We start from the raw sequence: 21,917 nt of genomic DNA on the forward strand, positions 1-21,917 counted from the left end.
GTGCATTGCCTCCTCTGAAGCAAAACCCCATAAAAACCTGATTCTCAAGAATGGATATACCAAGTTCTTAACAATATCAAAATAAGTTTTGTTTTATGAAATAAATATTATTTGTCGACACGTCTATTTTATTTACAGAAAAGGACTGAAGGCAAAAATTTAAATACCAGATATGGATTATGTTCATTATTATTTCTTTGATAAATCAGACGTAACTTTTCTTTTTAGGGATAAACGTCGAAATTTTAGACAAAGTCTCCTAATTTTAGGGACTGATGTCATTTTTAATGTGTCACCTATTTTTAGGAACCGACGTTAATCATCTTAAAAAATTTGTAAATAAGCTCAAAATATAATAGCATTTGAATCAAATAAAAAACACACAAGTAAGGGTAACCTTTCTCTGAAAGGATGTTTTAAGGGTGGTGTCTACCTTCCCTTAATCATAACTAACCCAATACCTGAATCTCTAGGACCAGTGTCTAATTTTGGATTTCTAATTCTCTTAAATTACTAAATGGCGACTCCAATAAAATCTTTATTCCCCTAATCAAGAAAAAAAACAATTATTCTTTTTTGTTAAAACAAACAAAAAAGAGTGGAGCCGTCACCCGACGTTGTGTAGCGACAACTATGAAGAAACATTTGCACCAGTTGCTAAGATGACCACGGTGAGAAAAATTCTTGCTATTGCAGCCTCTAAAGCTTGACCTTTATATCAGATGAATGTAAAAAAATGTCTTCTTGCATGGGGATCTTAAGAAAGAGATTTACATGAAACTTTCACTTGGTATGTCTACCATGGATTTTGATGAAGTTTACAAGTTAAGACGCTCTTTGTATGGGTTGAAACAGGCACCTAGAACCTAGTTGGAGAAGTTTCGTAACACTCTTCTTACCTTCTCTTTCACACAAAGTCAATATGATTCATCACTTTTCTTTTACAAGACCATTGGTATGGTATTTCTCTTAGTCTATGTTGATGATATTATCATCACTAGTAATGACATTGGGTTAATCATAAAGGTTCAACATATGTTGTATAGTACATTTTAAATGAAAGATCTTGGACATCTCATATATTTTTTGGGGCTGAAAGTTCACTCTAGAGATCATGGTTTGTTCTTAAATCAACATCAATATATTCGGGATCTCATTGAGTTAGCTAGTTTAAAAGATGCTACTGCTGTTGATACGCCAATGGAGGTGAATGTGAAATACTGAAAAGATGAAGACAAACTTTTGCCTGATCCTTTTTTATATAGGCAACTTGTTGCTAGTCTTATCTATCTAACAATTACAAGACCTGATATCTCCTATGTTGTCCATATAGTTAGCAAATTTATGTAGTCACCTCAACATCTTTATTTTACTACATTTCGTGGTCTTATTAGATATTTAATTGGGTCATCTACTCATGGGTTGTTTTTTCCTAAACAATCTACTCTTCATTTGACTTCATATAGTGATGCAGTTTGGGTTGGTGACCCGGATACTAGGAAGTCTATCATAGGCTGATGTATTTTTCTTGGAGATGCCTTGATTTCTTGAAAGTATAAGAAGCAAGATTGTCTCTAAATCTTCTAGAGAGGCTGAGTATAAAGCCATGTCTGCAATTTGTTCTGAAATTGTGTGATTACGTGGTCTTATTTCTGAACTTAGATTTTTTCTAACTAATGATTACGTGGTCTTATTTCTGAACTTAGGTTTTTTCCAACTAATCCTACTCCACTTCATAGTGATAATACTAGTGCTATTGAAATAGCTGCAAATCCAGTATATCATGAACGCACTAAGCATATAAAGGTGGATTGTCATTATATTATGGAGGCCTTTACTCGAGGTGTTATCACTCTTCCTCATCTTAATACTGCTTTTCAAATAGCTGATGCCTTTACAAAAGCTTTGACATGCCAACAACATTAGTTTCTTAATAGCAAATTGATACTGTTAGACCTACCCCCATTAATTTGAGGGGATGTCAATATATTCTCCTTTTTTTATTTAATATCTTTCATAGTTGTCAGTATATTCTCCTTTTTTATTTAATTTTTTTCATAGTTGTATATTCATTGATTATTGTCTAGGCTTAGAATTAAGCGATTTGATCTTTTTCTGGATGTATATATACATTGTAACTCTTTTAGTGAAGGGATAGAAAATAATTTAGAATTTCTTTTGTATTATCTTGTCACTAGAAATTTAAAGCCACTGGTGTGTGAGAAAGGTATTGTTGGTAAGACACTGGGTGTGTCATCTAATGAGAATATGAGTTGAGAATGTTTAAAGTTAGTTATGAAGGGATGCTTGTTGATTTGTAGGGTGAGAGGAGCTTTTCCGTAATAGGTTCTTAAGAGGAATTGTGGATTGAAATGTTTATGAGAAATCGGACTGTTGGTTCAGGTAAATCTTTTCTTTCTTAACTTGAGAGTATGAAGCATGCACGAGAATGGATAATGTATTGATGGCTCTGGATTATGATCTAAAAGAGTGAGACCAAGAGTATGAAGGAGGGTTGATGAAATTGAATTTTTTTTTGCCTGACTTTTGTTTTTAGATGGCAGCTTTAGATTTCAGTGTTATCTAAGATTGGATATTGCTCAGATTCTTCTTGTATTGTTGTACCTGAGGATTGTGTGCTTGCATATTTATTTGAGTTGTTTTCAAAGAAATAGAAGAAATTTGAGAAGCTTTGTTGTTGGGAGATAAAATCCTGTTTTTGTGCATGACATTGCGTATATAATTGAAACATGTGATCTCCAGACTGATCAACATTGACTTAAAATTAAAATGCTATATTACACTATTTATCAAAAAATTAAAATGCTAGATTACATTATTTATCAATGTGGAATCACCTTTGCATTTAAATTTCAGGAGGGAAGAATGAGGGGCCAAGCTTTTGTAACATTTCCATAAGTTGAACTTGCCCATCAAGCTTTGGTATGTATCTCTTGAGATCATTTGTTTACTATAATGCCTAAACTCCTACGTGATTGTTGAATACCTGTCTGAGTTCATTCATTATTATGCTTTGCAAGTGCTGGCTGCTGAGTGCTTTTATAAAGTCAGGGGCATTAACTTGACCTCATTTTCCCAGTTGGGAGTGCCATGTAGATGTTTATGTGACAAGATGGTTAGGACACCGAATCCAAAATATTGTTCATGTGCATGTATGATCATAGATGATGGAAGATAGCCAAATTATAGAGAGGTTGAGTTTTAATTTGTGTTTTTGGTTTAATTTATTTGAATTTTTAGTTGAGGTTTCTTATTTAAACTTTATTTGTTGGGTTTGATTTAACTATTGTTAGGTATCCTATTTATTGGACTATAAACTCAATTGTTTGCTCTAGTTAGTGTTTTAGTATTTATATCCTATTTTTCTAAATGTTAGACAATTTTTTATTAAAAATTGCAAAGTTGCAGACTTTTCCAACCCTTATTCTTCTCTTCAACATTTTTTTTTCTTTTTCTTTGGCGACTTTTTCTTAGCTTCCTTTTCTTCTTTTTTTTTAGCTTTAAATCTTCTTGTCCCATATCAGTTTTTGGTAGCAGAGCTTAGTTTTTTTAATTGTTCTTATAATTAAATGATATATGGGTTTGTTTAAATTCCTAATATTCAATCCAGTTTGTAAACCTTAGGTTTTGTGGGAAGCTTTCATCAATAGTGATAAAAAAAATGTAGCAAAAAATTGTTTCTTTTAGCCTTTCTTTTACAATCTAGATCTTAAAAAAAAATAATCCAGCTAAACACCCCACGATCCAAATAGTCTGTCATCATAGTTTTTTAAGCCTTTCTTTTAGCATCAATAGGAATTTTATTCTTGATTAATCTCTACATTAAAAAAAATGAAATTAATTTTATTTTTGTTTTGTAATTTCACTTGTAGGAATTATATGTGATCTCAATTCCATTTTTAAGTTAGTATTGCATGTATGTGTTAATAGTCATCTAGTATCCAACTTTAAGTTTACAACTATCATGGATTTAACCTAGAGTGATATCTTTAGAATCAATTATGAACAAAGCAATGTAGAGTTTGAGGTAACTAGGTTAGGTATAGTTAGATATGCCTTGACACAACTCGAGGAAACTGAAGATTGAAGAATGACTACTATCTTTCACAGCTATATCAAGTGTGAGGATAAGGGTTGCAAAATCATCATTGATAATGAAAGTTGTATCAATTTAATATCTTCAATTACTGTAATTTGTTTAGGCCTAAAACTCGTTCCCCATTTTAACCATATAATATGTCATGGGTTAATAATAACTCCATTACAGTTAATGAGAGATGTTTGTTCTCTATTAAATTCCTAGACTATTATGATGAAATTTGGTGTAATGTGAATCTAATAGATGTATGGCATGTCATTTTGGGAAGGCCATGAATATATAATTTACATGTCAACATTTCCAGTCAATCAAATATGTTCTTTTGCTTTTAAAGGTAGAAAGATCAAACTCATTAGATTATTACTAAGACCTAGCAATAAAACAAGGAAAAAGAGAATGTGAACAAACAAGGACTTAATACAATTAGTCCAAATGAGTTTGTGAATGAGGTTAAGGAACAACTTATTGTGTTTGGTTTAGTTATAGAAGAAATTTTAAGAAACTCTCTAGTGGAGCTATTTAAGAAGTTAAATATAGCTAACATAATAGGTTCAATTGAATTTGAAAAGGAGATTCATAAAGAGTCAATTGTGTCTCTTTTAGTTGTAAAAGTTTTTGAAGACTTTTTAGTAGAGTTGCTTGGAGAGGTAAGTGCAATGCTGGGAGAGTTCCAAGAAAACTTTTATTCTGAGCTCTCTAATTCCTCGATCTCTATACTTGACTCCCAACTTGTTATAGATTTTGAGTAGCCTTTTGAGCTTTCTAATTCTTTACCCTCTATATTTGACATCCAGTATGTTATAGATTTTAAACAATCTCCTAAGCTCCCTAATGTTTTGTCATTTATGCTTGATATCTAACATTTCATAAGTCTCGAGTAGTTTGCTAAACTTTATAAATCCTTACTTTTTATTCATGATAAAAAGGATACGGAAAGTCCTAATTCACTGGGTTATGATTCAAAAAGTTTGTTTTGTTCCACACTCCCAGTCATATAAAGTTCATGGTCACAAACCTAGGATGCCAGTGGATCTTTCTCTTGTCTCCTCACTCTAAAATATCAGATTCAGTTGAGTCTTTTGCATGTAGAGTTTATAATTTGCATGTTGAGATCATCAAACATATTCAAGTAAGTAATGAATAATACAAATTTTGAGCTAATTTATATAAGTATCATGATGCACTTAATATTAGAGATTATATCATGATACAGATTACATTTGAACGATGTCCTTTGAAATTGCAAGTGAGCAGTACTAGACCATTTAAAGTGTTGTAAATAATTGAATCAAATAGTTGTCATTAAATCGCTAGCAAACACTAAACTTTAAACTTTGATATTAATTGCTTTTGACATTAAAAGCCTTGTTATATATAAAACACAACAATCTATCCTTGATGATCCTTATGAAATCTTTGCCCCATTATCATTGTTTTTGGCACAAAAAGAATATATTAATGTTACTTTAGATGCACAAGTTGTTTTTACCAAAGATGATGAACTTTAGCGAATGCTAGTATATAAGCTAGACGATCAGATTCAGGTTATACTTGGATTATCAAATAAGCATCACAACAACTTGATCATGATTTTTGAAAGTATTATTGGAGTCGCCTTGAACTACACTTGATGGAGTCGAGTTTCTTCAATTTAAGGAGAGTTGGTGGGGATACAAGACTCAAGATATTGGTTACGCACTCGTATATAGATGATGGAGGGTAGCCCAAACCATTGAGAGATTGAGTTTTAGCTTATGTTTTGGTTTAATTTATATGAACTTTTAGTTGAATTTGGAGGGTAGCCCAAACCATTGAGAGATTGAGTTTTAGCTTATGTTTTGGTTTAATTTATGTGAACTTTTAGTTGAAATTTTTTTAATTAGACTTCATTTGTTGGACTTAATTTAGTTATTGTTAGGTATTCTATTTATTGGGCTATAAACCTATTTGTTTGTCTTAGTTAGGGGTTTTAGTATTTATATCATATTTTTCTAAATGTTAGATAATGTTTTATGAATTGAATAAAAATTACAAAGTTGTAAACGTTTTCAACCCCCTTTCTTATTTTCTTTAGCCTTTTCTTCTTAGCTTCCTCTTTACTTTCTTCTTTAGCTTTAAATCTTCTTGTCCCGCATCACAAGACCACACCTTCCTTTGCATTCTCTTCTGAAATATTCTGCCGAAGTGATGACGGAGCATTAATATTTTCTAATGTGTTTGTGGCTTGTGGTTGCAGAATCTAGTGAATGGATATGTGTTCAGAGACAAACCAATGATCATACAATTTGGTCGGAATCCCTCAGCTGCCAAGCCAAATTAGACAGATTTGTATGATTAGGAGCTATTTGTACTATACCTCTCATGGTTCGTTGTATAATCGATCAGTCTAAATATTCTTAAGCAGGCTAACACGGAAGGCTTAAACTTTAGATTATAAAATACTGATGTTGCAAGGATTGTTTTGTGGGCTTGAGCATAGCATTTTGAAGACTCATTCAATGTCAACTTGGGGAGTTGATTCAATGATGCATGTATGATTAATATTTGCTAGTTGTACCTTCTTGACACCGACCTCAACCAAACAAATGTGGGAATATTGTATCTGTTATGATTCTTGTCTTCTTGCAGATACCTGCGTTCTATGGCTGTAGGAAGGTTGACAATGTCGATTTCTCCTCACGGGGAGATGTGCAGAGCAAGTTGCTGATGGTGAGCATCCTAAGTTGCTGCCGTTTATATAAATGCAGACTGCCAGTGCGCCAAAGACTGCCGCTAATCTTTATAATACAAGCAAGGAGAAAAAAAAAGGGGGCTTTTAGACTTGCAGAATATCCACATCTGGAAGAAAATGTCTAAAGTTCAAATTCATCACCTTCTGATATGGAGCTTTCATCTTTAGCAACATTTTGGAGTGCTGGGGGATGTAGAAATGGTGAAATGAAAAAAAAGAAAAAAAAAAGGGTTTGTAAATGAGAAAATGGACCCGACAATAGTTGGACAAGCTCACCTGTTCCGAATATTATCAAATGGGGGATCCTGACTCACCTGTTCTGAATATTATCAAATGGGGGATTCTGTCATGTCAAAATGGTACAGTTTTCATAAAATTGTGAGAGAAGTAGAAAATGGTTATTCTCCGCTCCCCTGAAGAGGAGCAGATAAAAAACTGAAAAGGCATCAATAATCATTGCAGCAGCAGCCTGATAGCCGAGAAGTTGGATTCATCAGCAGATCTTTTCTGCCAAAAGCAAGAATGTTGAAAGTGACAAAATGGATAGCCCCAGTGTTCGGTAGGTTCAATCCAGTGTGTTTTTTTTGTCTAAAAAACCTTCAAATTGATAATGTTTCTAAATGTTTTTTTTTTTAATTTTAATATAGTAATATTAAAAATAAAAAAATATTTCATTTTAATACCAAACGAACAGCATTACCAAAACATAATTTGTGTTAAATGTTGAAAGCAACAAGGTGGATAGCCCCAGAAACTGGCATGATGCCAAAAAATGCCAGACCGAAGAACATGAAAATGCCGCAGCTCTAATGATTCTAACCCACCCTGCATCTTGCGCAAAGCAAAGGCTCCTGGTAAGCATGTTTGAATTGACAAGACCATGCTTTCTCCATATCACAAACAAAACAACAGCGTTAAAAGTAAAAACTACCCTTTTTTTTTTCCCCCAAGCTTCAGAAAAGTCATCTTCCACAATCCAACAAGAACAAAACTAAACCACTTGCTCTCTCTCTCTCTTAACAGGAACCCTACAAGAACCCAGCAACCAACCCTATAAGTCCACTCACAACGACTCACCAATGGCTTATTAAGCCATTCAATCCTACTTTTTCACCATTAATTTAATAATATTTGTGATTGCTGCTATTTATTAAAATATTTTTTGTTTGAAAATATATTAAAATAATATTTTCTTAAAAATTATTTTTAATATTAATATATTAAAATGATTTGAAAAAAAAATTGAAGCAAAGAAAAAACATCAATTTTTTTTTAAAATATCTTTAAAATGCAAAAACAAACAATTTAAACTCTATTATTTTATACCTGTTTGGCTACATATGATTTTATAAAAATTTTAATTAATTTTTTTGAATATTTTTGTCAAAAATAATTTTTTTAATATATTTCTAATTAAAAAACACTTTAAAAACTAATTTTTATCACAGTACCAACAACACCTTAGTGATCATCCTCACCTAGCTTTCTTGCTCTACAAACAACTGCAAGAAGTGTACTTTCACTCTTCTTCTTTGCTTCCCCCTTCATTCGATAGCTTTACCTACCTTTTCCTCATAAATACTAGCACCAACTCTTGTTGTCCAGTTATAGGAACTCAGTTTCATGGTATTACATTCAAAGTGGGTTTTCAGTGTCATGTTTATGTACAAGCAGCTCTTTTAAATATGTACTTATCTAGTAGGGTTTCAGATGATACTATGCTTCTGTTTGATGAAATGCCTGGCAGAAATGTGGTTTGTCTTTGTTTTAGAGAATGGTTTTGGTGAGGGCATAAAACCCACTGAAATCACTAATCTTGCTATTTTACTAGCTATTTCTAATATGGGGGAGTCAAAAGTTTGCAGCTTGATCCATGAATATGCAGGAAAAGGGGGTTTAATGCATTTGATATTGTTGCTAATTCAATTATAGATACTTATTCAAAATGTGGTTGTGTAGTGAGTGCATTGACATTTTTTAAGGATATTTCAGCAGAGGAAGAATTTGGTATCAAGGAAATCAATCATTTCTGGGTTTGCAATGCATGGGACGTGGAAGGAAGCAGAGGAATATTTTGAAAGGATGGAGAAAATAGGTTTGAGGCCGAACAGAGTGACATTCTTGAGTGTTTTGAATGTTTGTAGCCATGGTGGATTGTTTGATGGGGGGCTCAGGTTTTTTGACAAGATAGTGAATAAACATGGAGTTTCGCCTGATATTGAGTATTATGGATGTTTAGTGGACATGTTGGGGATGACTGGGAGATTAGAAGAGGCAGAGAACATGGCGTTAGAGATTCCTAATGAGATCGTTATTGTTGTGATTTGGATCCCTGTTGGGTGCCTGTAGCTTTTATGGTAATATTGAGATGGGTGAGAGGGTTACAAGGAAGATAATGGAGATGGAGACAGGATATGGAGGTGACTATGTGCTTATGTATAACAACTTTGCTGGTGCTGGGAGGTTTGAGAATGCTGAGAGGTTGAGAAGACTAACGAATGAGAGAAATGCCTTTAAACTTCCTGGCAATAGTTTCGTCTGAATGACCAGAGAGCTAGACAGATCTGGAGTCTAGTCAGAATATCTGTTGGCTTACATGTATTGATGCCAAGGAAACTGCTAACAGCTCCCCAAGTGTTACAGACCAAACCCAGACCACTCCAGAAAAAAATCATTTAATAGCTCTTGGCAGCCTAATTCTTCCTGTTTGATGCTTTTTCAGGGGCATCTATACAAAATGATTCCATAAAATGGAGATGACATGCATGAGCAAGCATGAAACATGTGCCTGGTCATGAGCGGCTTGAGGTATTCCAGGAATGAGCTTCTCTTGATTAAGGATAATGTGCATGTGGAAGAACATTAATTAAAGGAATTGGGAAACAAATCTTGTGTCATGATAATTCTTACTTGGTGAGGGTTACTTCAGAAAGATATGGGAGCCATTGAATCTAGCTGAAATTAGATAAGTGTTCACACGACGGGGCTAGTATTTGAGGATTTCGTTCTCTATAATAGAAGATACTATTCTTTTTTTTTTCTTTGCAATGAAAATAATGACGTTGCTATATTCGTCCTTGAGCTAAAAGTCGTATGTTTCCTACTACTGTATCCAAACGAGATCTCTTATGAGAAAATCATTTCCGAGTTCTACTTTCATTGCCTAGTATTGTATTAATCTTGCATCAACCTATTGCATTTGCCTAATTGACATTGAGTTATGTAGTTGCTTGTTTTCTACTAAACATTCCATGTTTACAAAAGATTTGATCCGTAACTTCTGAACCCAGGAGTAAATGAAGAAACGGAACTACACAGATTATATCATAATCTGACAGTTAATTGACAAGATCTTAAATCAGTATTTGGGACGAAAAAATCCAATTACTTTGCATTTATTCGCATGACTTGACTTAAATTTTATAACCAAAACATGTGTTCAGATGCCTCTGTCCCAAAGTCTACAAAGGAAAGGGCATGAGGTTCATTCAGTCAATAAATGTGGACTATATGGAAAAATTATCCAAGTAAACTCTGACCTACGGAATTTTGACCTATGGACTGGACACTGCTCTGCTGCTAACTGTCTAATGCCATATCCCCAAAATGACAGCAATGCTAAAAAGTAGTAGAAGAGTGATATCTCCCCCTGGAAGAATGGATGACCTGAAAAACCAGAGAACATATGTAAAATGTCTATTCATGGGGTTTGAAAAGAAAATCTTGACAGGAGGAATAAGTTAAAATCACTACGAGTACTTAGTCGAGCATGAAACGAATTACTTGTTATTTGGTGTAAAGTTGTGGAAATTGTTGAGAAATAACATGCATTTTACAGACACATAATAACAAGTAATCCAGAAAAGAAGCCATTCTAAAATATCAGTGGCGCTTTCCAATTTGAACTCATTATGAAATGATAAATTGGTTTATGTTTGCTTTCCAAGTTATGATTTTGACCTTAAGATTTAGGCTTCAGCAGGTGCAAATATATTATCGGATGTCTCAAATATGTGAGGTGCTTTTTTGCTGTCTTTAACATTGTTTATGTCTTTCGAGGTTTTCATTGTGGATCAGAAGAGCAAACATCCTATTAATTAGCGAATAACTGAACATGGAATTGCCAGCAATACCTGAGCTTATTCCTGGATTGCTGTACATATGCCATTACTGGAGGAAGTAAGCCAAACAGGAAGCAATTTGCATAAACTCCAGCAAAATCAAGAGCTCTTGAAAAGGTTGAGCGACAGAAGGATCCTATAAGAATGGGAACACCAAGTACAAGCATCATTACAAATTTACTGTGGAATGCATTAGACTCGGCCGTGCTTGATGGTGGTTTTACTTCTGATGCAGCAAAACACCTTGTTCCATCAAATGAAGCCCTCCCTGTATTTCCAAGATTATGCCGACCAGAAAAGGTAACGAATCCAATTCTACAAGCACTATCCCCATTAGCAAATATTTGACATTGAGTGTGAATCTGTTTTTCAGATTTAGTTTTTGTGAAGATCAACTCCAAGGTATCAAGAAGCTGTCTCGGAAAGCCAACTGCATAACCTATCAAGCTAGTTGCCAAAGCCGAAAATGCAAAGCCCTGGACAGCAGATAAAGCAGAAGGATTGACAGAGAGCAAGAGAGAGATTGGTCACTGGAGGTGGTGGCTGTGTTAGCACCAGCAAGCCCCAAAACAATCAAATTCCATGACAAAACCATTATCAAAGGAACAGCCCCACCAATCAGCACTGCTTTTCTAGCCTCAGATACAGAATTCCCAGCAATCTTACATATGAAAGGGGTGATAACATGGAACCCCAACGTAAGTACGGTTACAGGGATAGCAGGCAAGATTGCTGAAATACTCAATGAGGTGGGAACAAGGGAGGCTAATATATTTGTTCTGGCCACAGATAAACCAATAGCTACCAGTGAAGTTATGGAGAAAAGCATGAGCAAGCATAAAAGCCTGTTAGCAGTATCAATGACCTTAAAAGGGAAGAACCCAATTACAATCCCAGCAGCAACAGGAAACAAAGCATGAGCCAACACAACATTCATCCATGGAATCCACTGTGATACTATCGAACCAATGCCTGAAACACATGCTACTAGCAAAGAAAAACTTAAGCTAGCATAAACCACCGCCACAAAAGCACCAAATTTGCTTCCTAATGCTTTTGTTGCAAGGCCAGTAAAGCTCACCTCTGAAACTCCATCTTCTTGCATAGCAGCAAAACTAAGCTCAGCAACAAGAATGATGGAGGAGATTACATAAACCCAACAAAGGATGATGGCAATTGTTGATGTAAAAGAACCAGACCTTATAGTTGCGGTTGGTAAGCCCAGCATTCCAGGCCCTACAGCAGTGCCAATAATCAAACTGACAGCACCCCAGAAATTCTTTTTACTTCCATGTGGGGTTTCTACTACCAGAACTTCATTTTCCTTGGTAAATATACCTTCGTCTGCTCTATCCTCACGAGTAGTAGTGATGGAAAGTGAAATGGTATCTTGTGGTGTGCACCTAGGAATGAGAATGTTAGGGTTTTTAGAAAATGAAGTAACTTTCCTGGGTGGGGTAATGTGGGAAATAGGGAGCCTGGAAGTGTTGTGGGGTTGAAGATTGAATCTTGAGCATGCGATTGAATTGGGTTTGGATAGGTTGTGGGAAAGATGAAACATTTTGGGATGTTAAACTTAGATTTGTGATGTGATGTGATGATGTTTGTCTTGGAATCTTCGGGGTAAGAATCTACTTCATTTTCAATCCTGCATGCTGACCGGCAGGCAACAAGTATACATGGAAAAGAAGAGTGAACTTTTCAGTCAGAATCTATCATCACTCCTGACCGACTTTCAACTGTTAGAGAGAGATTTTTGGGAAATAATAGGGCTGAGGCCTGGAGAGCTGGGATCTGTTTCCTGTGGCTTGTGTAGCCCACTAAACAACCGAATAGTACTCAGCACTCTGTTCTTAAAGATTGATAATGGGGCCTGGAGATGATGAACCCAACACTGTTCTCGGTGAATGGATATGGAATAATGGAAATATGATGTTGTGAATTGTAATTGCTGGTTCAGTTCTGTTCTAACACCAAGGTGTTAGGTTTTTTTTTTTTAATTGTTATTTGGATTAATTTATATATGTTTTTTAATTAATTTTTTAAAATTAATAATTAAATAAATGTCTAGCAATTTTAAAATTTGTAGTATTTAAACTAATAATCTTAAAAACAAACTTAAGCATGATGAATTAAGTTAGATCACACAAAATTATGTTTTTATTTTGTAAATATTAGTGGTTATTTTTTTAAAATATTTTTATTTAAAAATATATAAAAAATAATATTTTTTAAAATTTATTTTTATCATAAACATATCAAAACAATATGAAAATATAAAAAAATTAATTTGAAAAAAATTCAATTTTTTTAAAATAAAGTTTTCAACACAATAATAAACATGTTTTATTTCAATTTTTTAAAATATGTTTTATTTAAAAATTATTAAAATAATATGTTTTTAAATTTTTATGATATTATAAGTTGGTGTATGTTTTTAAATTTTTATGATATTATAAGCTGGTATTAAAAAAATAAAAAATTATTTTTAAAAATACTTTTCATCATATTATTAAATACAAAAAAAAGAAGAAGCTACTTCTTTTGGGAAAAATCAAACTTGAAGCCTTTTCAACTCTTAAATTTTTTTCCATAAATAAAATTTTATTTAAAATAATTTTATATTTTTTTTTCCCAAGTGATTGTAAATCTCTACCGCTACTAGAGGTTGAAAAATAACGCAAAAAAGAAGAAAAAGAAAAAGAAAAAGAAGCTTCCAAAGTATTCCATCCATCCAGTTCCAACTCCGAAAAAACCATAAGATTAGATGACGCCACGTTTAAGACATCGAGCACCTCACGTGCCGCTATCAACCATAAAAACCGGCAAACGTCAACAAAATAAATCTTAAACAGCACAAAATAACGACCTTATCCAATAATCTACAAATTTCACCAATTTCTCGAACCGTTAGATCCATCATCCAAACCGAAATCTAGCGGCCCAAAACACCCCACCATCATCTTCAATTTTCAACGTTTCCCAGCTCAGAAAGAAAGAGAGAGAGAGAGGAAAACGCTTTATCTATTCAAAGAGAAAAGGCAAAAACCAATAAAGCAAAAGCCTTTCTTTATGTGTTTGCAAGAACCTGAGCTTTCTTTGGCTTCAGAAACAATTTTTTTGTCTTTTTTTTCCTTCAAATTGTTGTGAGAAATTATGACAGAGGTTTTGAGCAAGACAAATCTATTTTCTTCTGGTACTTGTCAAACCCAGCAACACAATACTATTTCTGTGTTTGCAAAGAGTTACAGGCTTAAAGGGTTTCCTTCGAGGGTCAAACCACAGGGTTTGAGATCTCAAATTTCAAGATCTTCTTCTTGTAGTGATTTTTATGGCAAGAGGGTTGTTGTTCATGGAAATCAAAGCAAACCCAGAAGAGGGTATCTTCCTCAAGCTTCGGTTGTGGCTATGGTTAGTCAAATTTTTATTGTTTGGATTTATGGTCTTTATTTTGATTTTGTTTTTTGAGTGATTTTATTTGGATTTATGGTCTTTATTTTGATTTTGAGTGATTTTATTTTTTTTTTCTTGTGGGGTTCTTCCCTGTTTGTTATCGTAATTGTTGGTTTATTTTTAGTTATTGGATTGCTTAAATTACTGTGATTTCGCTTAACCACTGAATGAATCGGAGGAGCTGGGTCCTAAATATTCGGTTTTTAGAGGAAAAGAAAGTCTGGAATTTTTTCTTTTTTTTAATTAATAAAAAGAATCATGAGATTTTGTATATTGTGGAAACTCAAAGTTTTGATTTTTTTTTCGTGTCATTTTGATATTACAAGGATGGATAAATGCTTAATGGTTTTTTCCTCTTGTATCTTTTGTGGAATTAATAGACTGGCCTTAAACTTAAATATGCTAAAAAATGGTGGGAGAAAGGTCTGCAACCCAACATGAGAGAAGTAACTTCTGCGCAAGATCTTGTGGATTCCCTAATGAATGCTGGGGACCAACTTGTTGTAGTTGATTTCTTTTCCCCTGGATGTGGTGGCTGCAAAGCTCTCCATCCCAAGGTATGATCTGCATAACTATTTCGATATACATGTGGTGCATGTGCATGTTTATATGAGTGGTTTAGTTGTTTTTTTTTTTTTTTTGATGGATTTAGTTTTGTGGAAGAATGCTAATGGGAGTCCTTTTTTGGGCAGATATGTCAATTGGCAGAGATGAATCCAGATGTACAGTTTCTTCAAGTTAATTACGAGGAGCACAAATCCATGTGTTATAGCCTCAATGTCCATGTGTTACCATTCTTCCGGTTTTATAGAGGAGCTCATGGCCGGTTATGCAGCTTTAGCTGTACTAATGCCACGGTTGGTTTCGCCATTACTTCACTTCTTTTGTTGATTAATTGTAATATTTGAAGTGAGTTTAATAACTGTTAATTTTATGAACAGACCAATTTGTTTCAGTTTCGCCTTTGATTTTCTGTTTCCTGTATACCAAGAGCTTTAATGGTGAAATAATGAAATGCAGAGCTTGATTGATTCTTGAAATAAACCATTTTCTGCATTTTTTTTCTCTTCAAAATCCAAGATTTATCAACTCATTGGAACCACATCACACTCAACTTCACTACGTGATCTTGAATTTTGTTAGCATTCATCCAGTTTGTTTGCCTAGGAAGCTGTTGCTTCACAAACCCAGTTTTTTACTGAACCAGATTAAAGGATGTAAGTTGCAAGCATTTTGCGTTGATCGTTCAATTTATTATGCGTACTTTGTCAATTCCATTGATTGTTTCTATGATGTTGGTCTTTGTTTTGGTTCTATTTCAGATCAAGAAATTCAAAGATGCATTGGCCAAGCACACACCAGATCGATGTAGCCTTGGGCCAACAAAAGGGTTGGAGGAAAAAGAGCTTGTTGCATTAGCAGCTAACAGAGATCTCTCCTTCACGTATACACCCAAACCAGTTCAACCTGCTCCTGTCTCTGCAGAGGAAGAGGTAGCACCAACGGCAGGCCCATCTCATTCAGACAGAGGTCTACCTCTTCCTCTTCCTATAACAAGCTCGAAGTCTGCTCAAGACTCAGAGGAGAAAACCCTAGTGAGTTCTGGGAGATGATGTGGGCAGTCATCATTGACCTCCTCCATACTATCATTGTACAGTCTGTGCTCTCCTTTCATTTCGTATCAATATTAGAAATGAACAAACCAAAAGAGGCTCAAGTCATGATGTATGTATGTCCTCATGGAGTTGCAGGGTTACGGATTTATTTTTTTGGATCCTAGCCTTGCTTGTGCGAGCCTTAAGAGGGATCTGTTTTTTAAAAAGCTTTTTTTTTTTTTTCGTTTGCCTTGTACCCATTTGCAGTATCAATTTAATGCAGCAGCTGTACAGCTAATATTTCTATCATTTCTTTCTTTCTTTCTTTCATCTAAGTTTATGATATCGTTGATGTGTATATGCCCTTCTCCATTCCATGCGAGAGTCTTGTCCTCTATGGGAAAGAAATATCTTCTCTTTTAACAGTGATAAAGAAAGGCTTGGTGCTTCTATGTTTTGTGGATGCCAAAAAAACTGTTGTCAACTGTAGGATGATTGATGCAGGTTAGGGCCACTAGATGACCAAATCTCTGTCTGCAGGCAGCAGCAGCATCAAGTGGGGTTTTGCTGGACCAGATGAGAAGATGCATGAAACTTGACTACAAGAAAAAAAAAAAAAAGAACAATAAAAGCAAAGGGAAAGGGATAAAAACTCACGCTTTGAACGATCTGCACAAATATAGGCATTGAATATCAAGAAGCTCCTTCCTTCTCCATCCAGGTGTCCAGGTCCCAGTAGGGCATATCCATCAAAGATTGGTTGCCCTATATTGCTTGAAGGCAACCTTTTGGACCTGGCATGTATTGGCTCCTGTTTACCATGCCCTTGTCAAATACTGGTGGGAGTGACAGTGAAAATTTGACATGATTGTGTTTAGTACTGCAAAGAAGGTTTTTTTTTTAATATATATTTTAAAAAAATTAAAATGGTTTTTAAAAATTTATTTATTTATTTATTTATTACATTAACATATTAAAATTATTAAAAAGATAACAAATAATTTTTTAATAAACATCAAATTATAAATATTGATCTAATCTATGTACTTGTGGGACATCAAACATTGTAGAATTAAAAAAAACAAAGAAAGAATATATGAATGATATAATCATAAATTATCTTTCTTAAATTGTGCCTTGTTCAGCATTTCGAGCGATCATGGATAAAATTATTAAAAAAATAAAAATTAATTTTTAAATAAACATCAAATTATAAATATTGATCTAATCTATGTACTTATGGGACATCAAACATTGTAGAATTAAAAAACAAAGAAAGAATATACGAATGATATAATCATAAATTATCATTCTTAAATTGTGCCTTGTTCAGCATTTCGAGCGATCATGGATTCTTTGCTTTCAGTTTGGAAAAAATAGAGGAAATTTTAAAAGGTAGAGGATAGAGAAGCTGCTTGGGGACAGAGGAAAGGCTTGCGTTTAAATTATTGCAATATTATAAGGAAAATACTTGAGATTTTATTGGTAAAATAGTCAAAGTTGTTAATTTAATTTATTTCTATAAATATAATTGGATTCAATTATATTAGTATTTTATTCAAAATAAAAAAATATAATAACTTATTAATTAAATTCAAATTACATATGAAATTTAACTCAATTTAACGCATGATTTGGCTATTAGAACTCATTCTATTCTCTATAGTTCAGAATCATGAACAATATAGAGCCCATTGCCTTCTAGTTTTATGTTCTTATTGTATTTTTTCAAAAATCATTCTTCTAAGTTTCTATTGATATCCTTTTGTTTTGATGTTCTCAATTGTTAGTTCCCTTACGTCTATTTTTCAATTTCAATTTTTTATGATTTTACTAAATAAAATAGAAATGATGGATATATATATATATATATATATATATATAAATGGTGACATTACTTGAAGCAACTCAAATTATTTTAGCTATTTTTTTTAAAAAACCACTTAAATTATTAAATCATATTTATTATATTTACTCGGGTAAATTGATTTAATGATTTGGTGATTTAAAATTTAATTCTAGTTAACATTTACTTTTTAGTTTTAAAGTTAAGATATTTACTTCTTAGTTTTAAAGTTAAAATAAGACATTACTTGAAACAATTCAAATTATTTTAGCCATCCTAAGAAAAAAACACTTAAATTATTAAATCATATCTATTAAATTTATTCAAGTAAGTTGATTTAATAATTTAACAATTTAAAATTTGATTTAAGTTAAAAAGTTTTTAAAAATATTTTTAAAAGGTTATCCAATCAAATTATAATAACTTTAAAACTCAATCAAACACTAATATTTTGTTAAGTCAACTTTAATAATTTTTTAATTTTCTTAAACAATAGTACTTTAATTTTTTAATAAAAAATAATATGATTTAAGTTTTTTTTTTTAAATTATTTTGGAATAAATCTAGATTGATTTAACGACAAGTGAGTTCACCTTACAATCCCGCCATCCGGCCTCATTATTATGTATCAAATTATTAGTAATATGAATACCTTTTGATTGCATTTATCCAGGCTGGGTCTAATCAGTTGAGCCTAGCTTAGGATCCAACCCCAAGTCACAAAATGCTCGAGCAGGAAACCAGGGCAGTAATGTGGAGCCGTTAGATTGATTTAACGACAAGTGAGTTCACCTTACAATCCCGCCATCCGGCCTCATTATTATGTATCAAATTATTAGTAATATGAATACCTTTTGATTGCATTTATCCATGCTGGGTCTAATCAGGTGAGCCTAGCTTAGGATCCAACCCCAAGTCTCGGCTTCCAGAAACTTGTCCTTCATCTGCTCGCTCGCTTACTCCCATACAAAGGTCAGCCCAAATCTGATATAGCTTACTGCATCACCATGACCTGTTTGCATGCTTCCATCTCATTACCAGGACTAGATGCTTCCATTTCAGATGTACTAAATACTGTTCATTGATCCAATGTTCAGAAGGTTCTATGGTTTGTCAAGTACAGAAAGTTTGATAAACTAGAGGGTTGATCCAGTTTAAGATATCAAAAGTTCCATGGCTTGTCTAAACAAACTAGAGCTATCAGATTAACTCTCCTGTGATGCAAGCTTGTTCATCTGCGTTCAACACTTGAGTTTCACTTATTTCTGCACCGCACCCATGGCTTGTCTAAACAAACTAGAGCTACCAGATTAACTCTCCTTTGATGCAAGCTTCTTCATCTGCGTTCAACACCTGAGTTTCACTTATTTCTGCACTGCACCGCTTCTTGACATTCTCATCAGTCAAATGGCCTTCTCTTGAATAAGAATCATTGGTAGTCTCAAGGAAATGATAATGTTCCTGCAGTTTGTGCTAATTGATGCTTCAGAAATCTGCATGCATGGTGCAACATTCGTCAAACAAAACCCTGACAGATGAACCAAACCATGATCTTCAATCTAAAAAGGAGGAAATGATAATGTTCCTGCAGTTTGTGCTAATTGATGCTTCAGAAATCTGCATGCATGGTGCAACATTTGTCAAACAAAACCCTGACAGATGAACCAAACCATGATCTTCAGTCTAAAAAGGAAAAAATAAAAATAAAAATTTGAAAAGAAACAAAAAGGGAGAAAGAGAGATGAAACAAAAACTTCTCACTTTTAAGGCCGATGAGAAAACACAGAACTCAGAGTTGAATGCAATAGAATTATGACACCACTCATTTGGTAGCCATAAGAAATAAACACAGATAAGACAGAAATCATACCATACTTAGGCATACCTAAAATTCAAGAGAACTATGATCAATTCAAGACCACTCAGAGAAAAAAAAAACAAGGAGATCCTACCCATTACCATATCGATTTTAAGTGCAGATCTCTTATCCCATAGATTCAATTTTGTTTTTACTTCCATCTTTAATTGTTAATTGTCACAAAAGGAAATGAAACATGAAATAAATTGATGTAGATGACCAAAGCTTGCATGGAAAATCAAAGAATTCTTTATCGACCTTTCCGCCTTAGAGTTACCTCCAACAACAACTTTTATACAAGCAACAGAGGATATGCACGTATCAAAATCCTCAGAAAGATTTGGAATCTATTTCATTACTATGGGGGTCGGGGGAGGAGCTATAGCTTACAGACATAATGGATATCAAGTCAGAGCTTCTAGAGGATGACATAATGAAATCATGAAATTTGAGAACTGGCTTGCTGAATGTAATCAAACCACTGCAAAGCAAATAACTAATGAATTTGAGAGCACAGTTATCTAAATATAGAAGGAAATATCTGAAGCATGCATATGATTCAATTTATGGAATGAATTAACATATCATTAAGCCAAATAAGATCAGCATAAAGAACTGTGATAAACATCTGGACAAACACCAAAAAAATGCAGAGAACTATCACATGATTCAGTAAGAGAATTTATTGCTGATTTCACAAATTAATCAGCTTAGACATTTTTATTTTCCTTGTTATGCATCAGACAATTGAATGGCGCCGATCTTAAGGGCATCAGGAAAGCAAATGAAGATGATGATCTCGGATTTTTAGGTTTAGGTATAATAGATGAATTGAGGCACAGTTACAAAAATTATACACAGGATTTAGCAAATGACGATATGAAGTTTGACTGTTATAGACGATCAACATTCAAGATTCCCTAAACTTACAGCTTTATACACTGTAAAAAATTCTCACCAATCATAACAAGCATTTCCCAAGTTGTCAATCTTCCATGAAAAGTTCTTAGCATTCAAGTTCTCCAGTATTTATCATCTGAAATCCCAGGATTCAGCAATAGCTTGCACATTTCAGGGTGAACAAGATTAGAATTCTGTGGTATTTGCTTACGCAATTGCCATCTCTTCTGTTGCATTCTCTTCTTTAAAAGGTATATCTCCCATTCATTTTTTGTTAGTTATGCTTTGTTGACAGGAGAATGCTACCTGAAGGAACTATGATCAATTCAAGACCACTCAGAGAAAAAAAAAACAAGGAGATCCTACCCATTACCATATCGATTTTAAGTGCAGATCTCTTATCCCATGGATTCATTTTTTTTTTTTTACTTCATCTTTTATTGTTAATTGTCACTAAAGGAAATGAAACATGAAATAAACTGATGTAGATGGCCAAAGCTTGCATGGAAAATCAAAGAATTCTTTATCGACTTTTCCTCCTCAGAGTTACCTACAATAACTTCTTTTATACAAGCAGCAGAGGATATGCACGTATCAAAATCCTCAGAAAGATTTGGAATCTATTTCATTACTATGGGGGTCGGGGGAGGAGCTATAGCTTACAGACATAATGGATATCAAGTCAGAGCTTCTAGAGGATGACATAATGAAATCATGAAATTTGAGAACTGGCTTGCTGAATGTAATCAAACCACTACAAAGCAAGCAATGAATTTTAGAGCAGAGTTATCTAAATATAAAAGGAAATATCTAAGCATGCATATGATTCAATTCATGGAATAAATTAACATATCATTAAGCCAAATAAGATCAGCATAAAGAATTGTGATAAACATCTGGACAAACACCAAAAAAATGCAGAGAACTATCACATGATTCAGTAAGAGAATTTATTGCTGATTTCATAAATTAATCAGCGTAGACATTTTTATTTTCCTTGTTATGTATCAGACAATTGAATGGCACAGATCTTAAGGGCATCAGGAAAGCAAATGAAGATGATGATCTCGGATTTTTAGGTTTAGGTACAATAGATGAATTGAGGCACAGTTACAAAAATTATACACAGGATTTAGCAAATGACGATATGAAGTTTGTGTTGGTGGGAGAAACCACTTGTGGTGGCTTTAAAATACTCAGAGAGGATAAAACACACTCTTTTATTTCAAGAACAAAACTTACAATAACATAAACAAAAGTTTACAACAACCCCTCTCTCTTTCTCTCTAGTGT

The 21,917-nt window shown here is 33.6% G+C and overlaps 2 protein-coding genes and 2 pseudogenes across 3 annotated transcripts; 3 read left to right on the forward strand and 1 right to left on the reverse strand.

Moving 5' to 3' along the window:
• The window catches only part of LOC105107296 (U11/U12 small nuclear ribonucleoprotein 65 kDa protein-like), a 17,046-nt pseudogene extending 9,956 nt beyond the window's left edge, over positions 1-7,090 (forward strand).
• Positions 7,091-8,330: 1,240 nt separating this feature from the next.
• Positions 8,331-10,029, forward strand: LOC105107297 (pentatricopeptide repeat-containing protein At1g09220, mitochondrial-like; annotated as a pseudogene).
• A 119-nt stretch (positions 10,030-10,148) lies between these two features.
• Positions 10,149-12,924, reverse strand: LOC105107298 (Tryptophan/tyrosine permease). The gene is given in 3 exon segments (XM_011001175.1): positions 10,149-10,517; positions 10,985-11,501; positions 11,504-12,924. Coding segments are annotated over 3 exon segments (1,626 nt in total). The 5' UTR covers positions 12,534-12,924; the 3' UTR covers positions 10,149-10,438.
• A 963-nt stretch (positions 12,925-13,887) lies between these two features.
• Positions 13,888-16,329, forward strand: LOC105107299 (thioredoxin-like 1-1, chloroplastic). 2 transcript variants are annotated; one of them, XM_011001176.1, is made up of 4 exons: positions 13,903-14,383; positions 14,806-14,982; positions 15,118-15,282; positions 15,748-16,329. In XM_011001176.1, the coding sequence occupies exons 1-4, from the start codon at positions 14,129-14,131 to the stop codon at positions 16,036-16,038; spliced, it is 888 nt and encodes a 295-aa protein (XP_010999478.1). In that variant the 5' UTR covers positions 13,903-14,128; the 3' UTR covers positions 16,039-16,329. The 2 variants fall into 2 exon arrangements, with proteins under 2 accessions (XP_010999479.1, XP_010999478.1); XM_011001177.1 differs by lacking the exon at positions 14,806-14,982 and having other exon boundaries at positions 13,888-14,383.
• Positions 16,330-21,917: the final 5,588 nt, after the last annotated feature.

This window comes from Populus euphratica, unplaced genomic scaffold (assembly GCF_000495115.2).
Source record: "Populus euphratica unplaced genomic scaffold, PopEup_1.0 scaffold154.1, whole genome shotgun sequence".
In the NCBI taxonomy this organism is placed as follows: Eukaryota; Viridiplantae; Streptophyta; class Magnoliopsida; order Malpighiales; family Salicaceae; genus Populus; species Populus euphratica.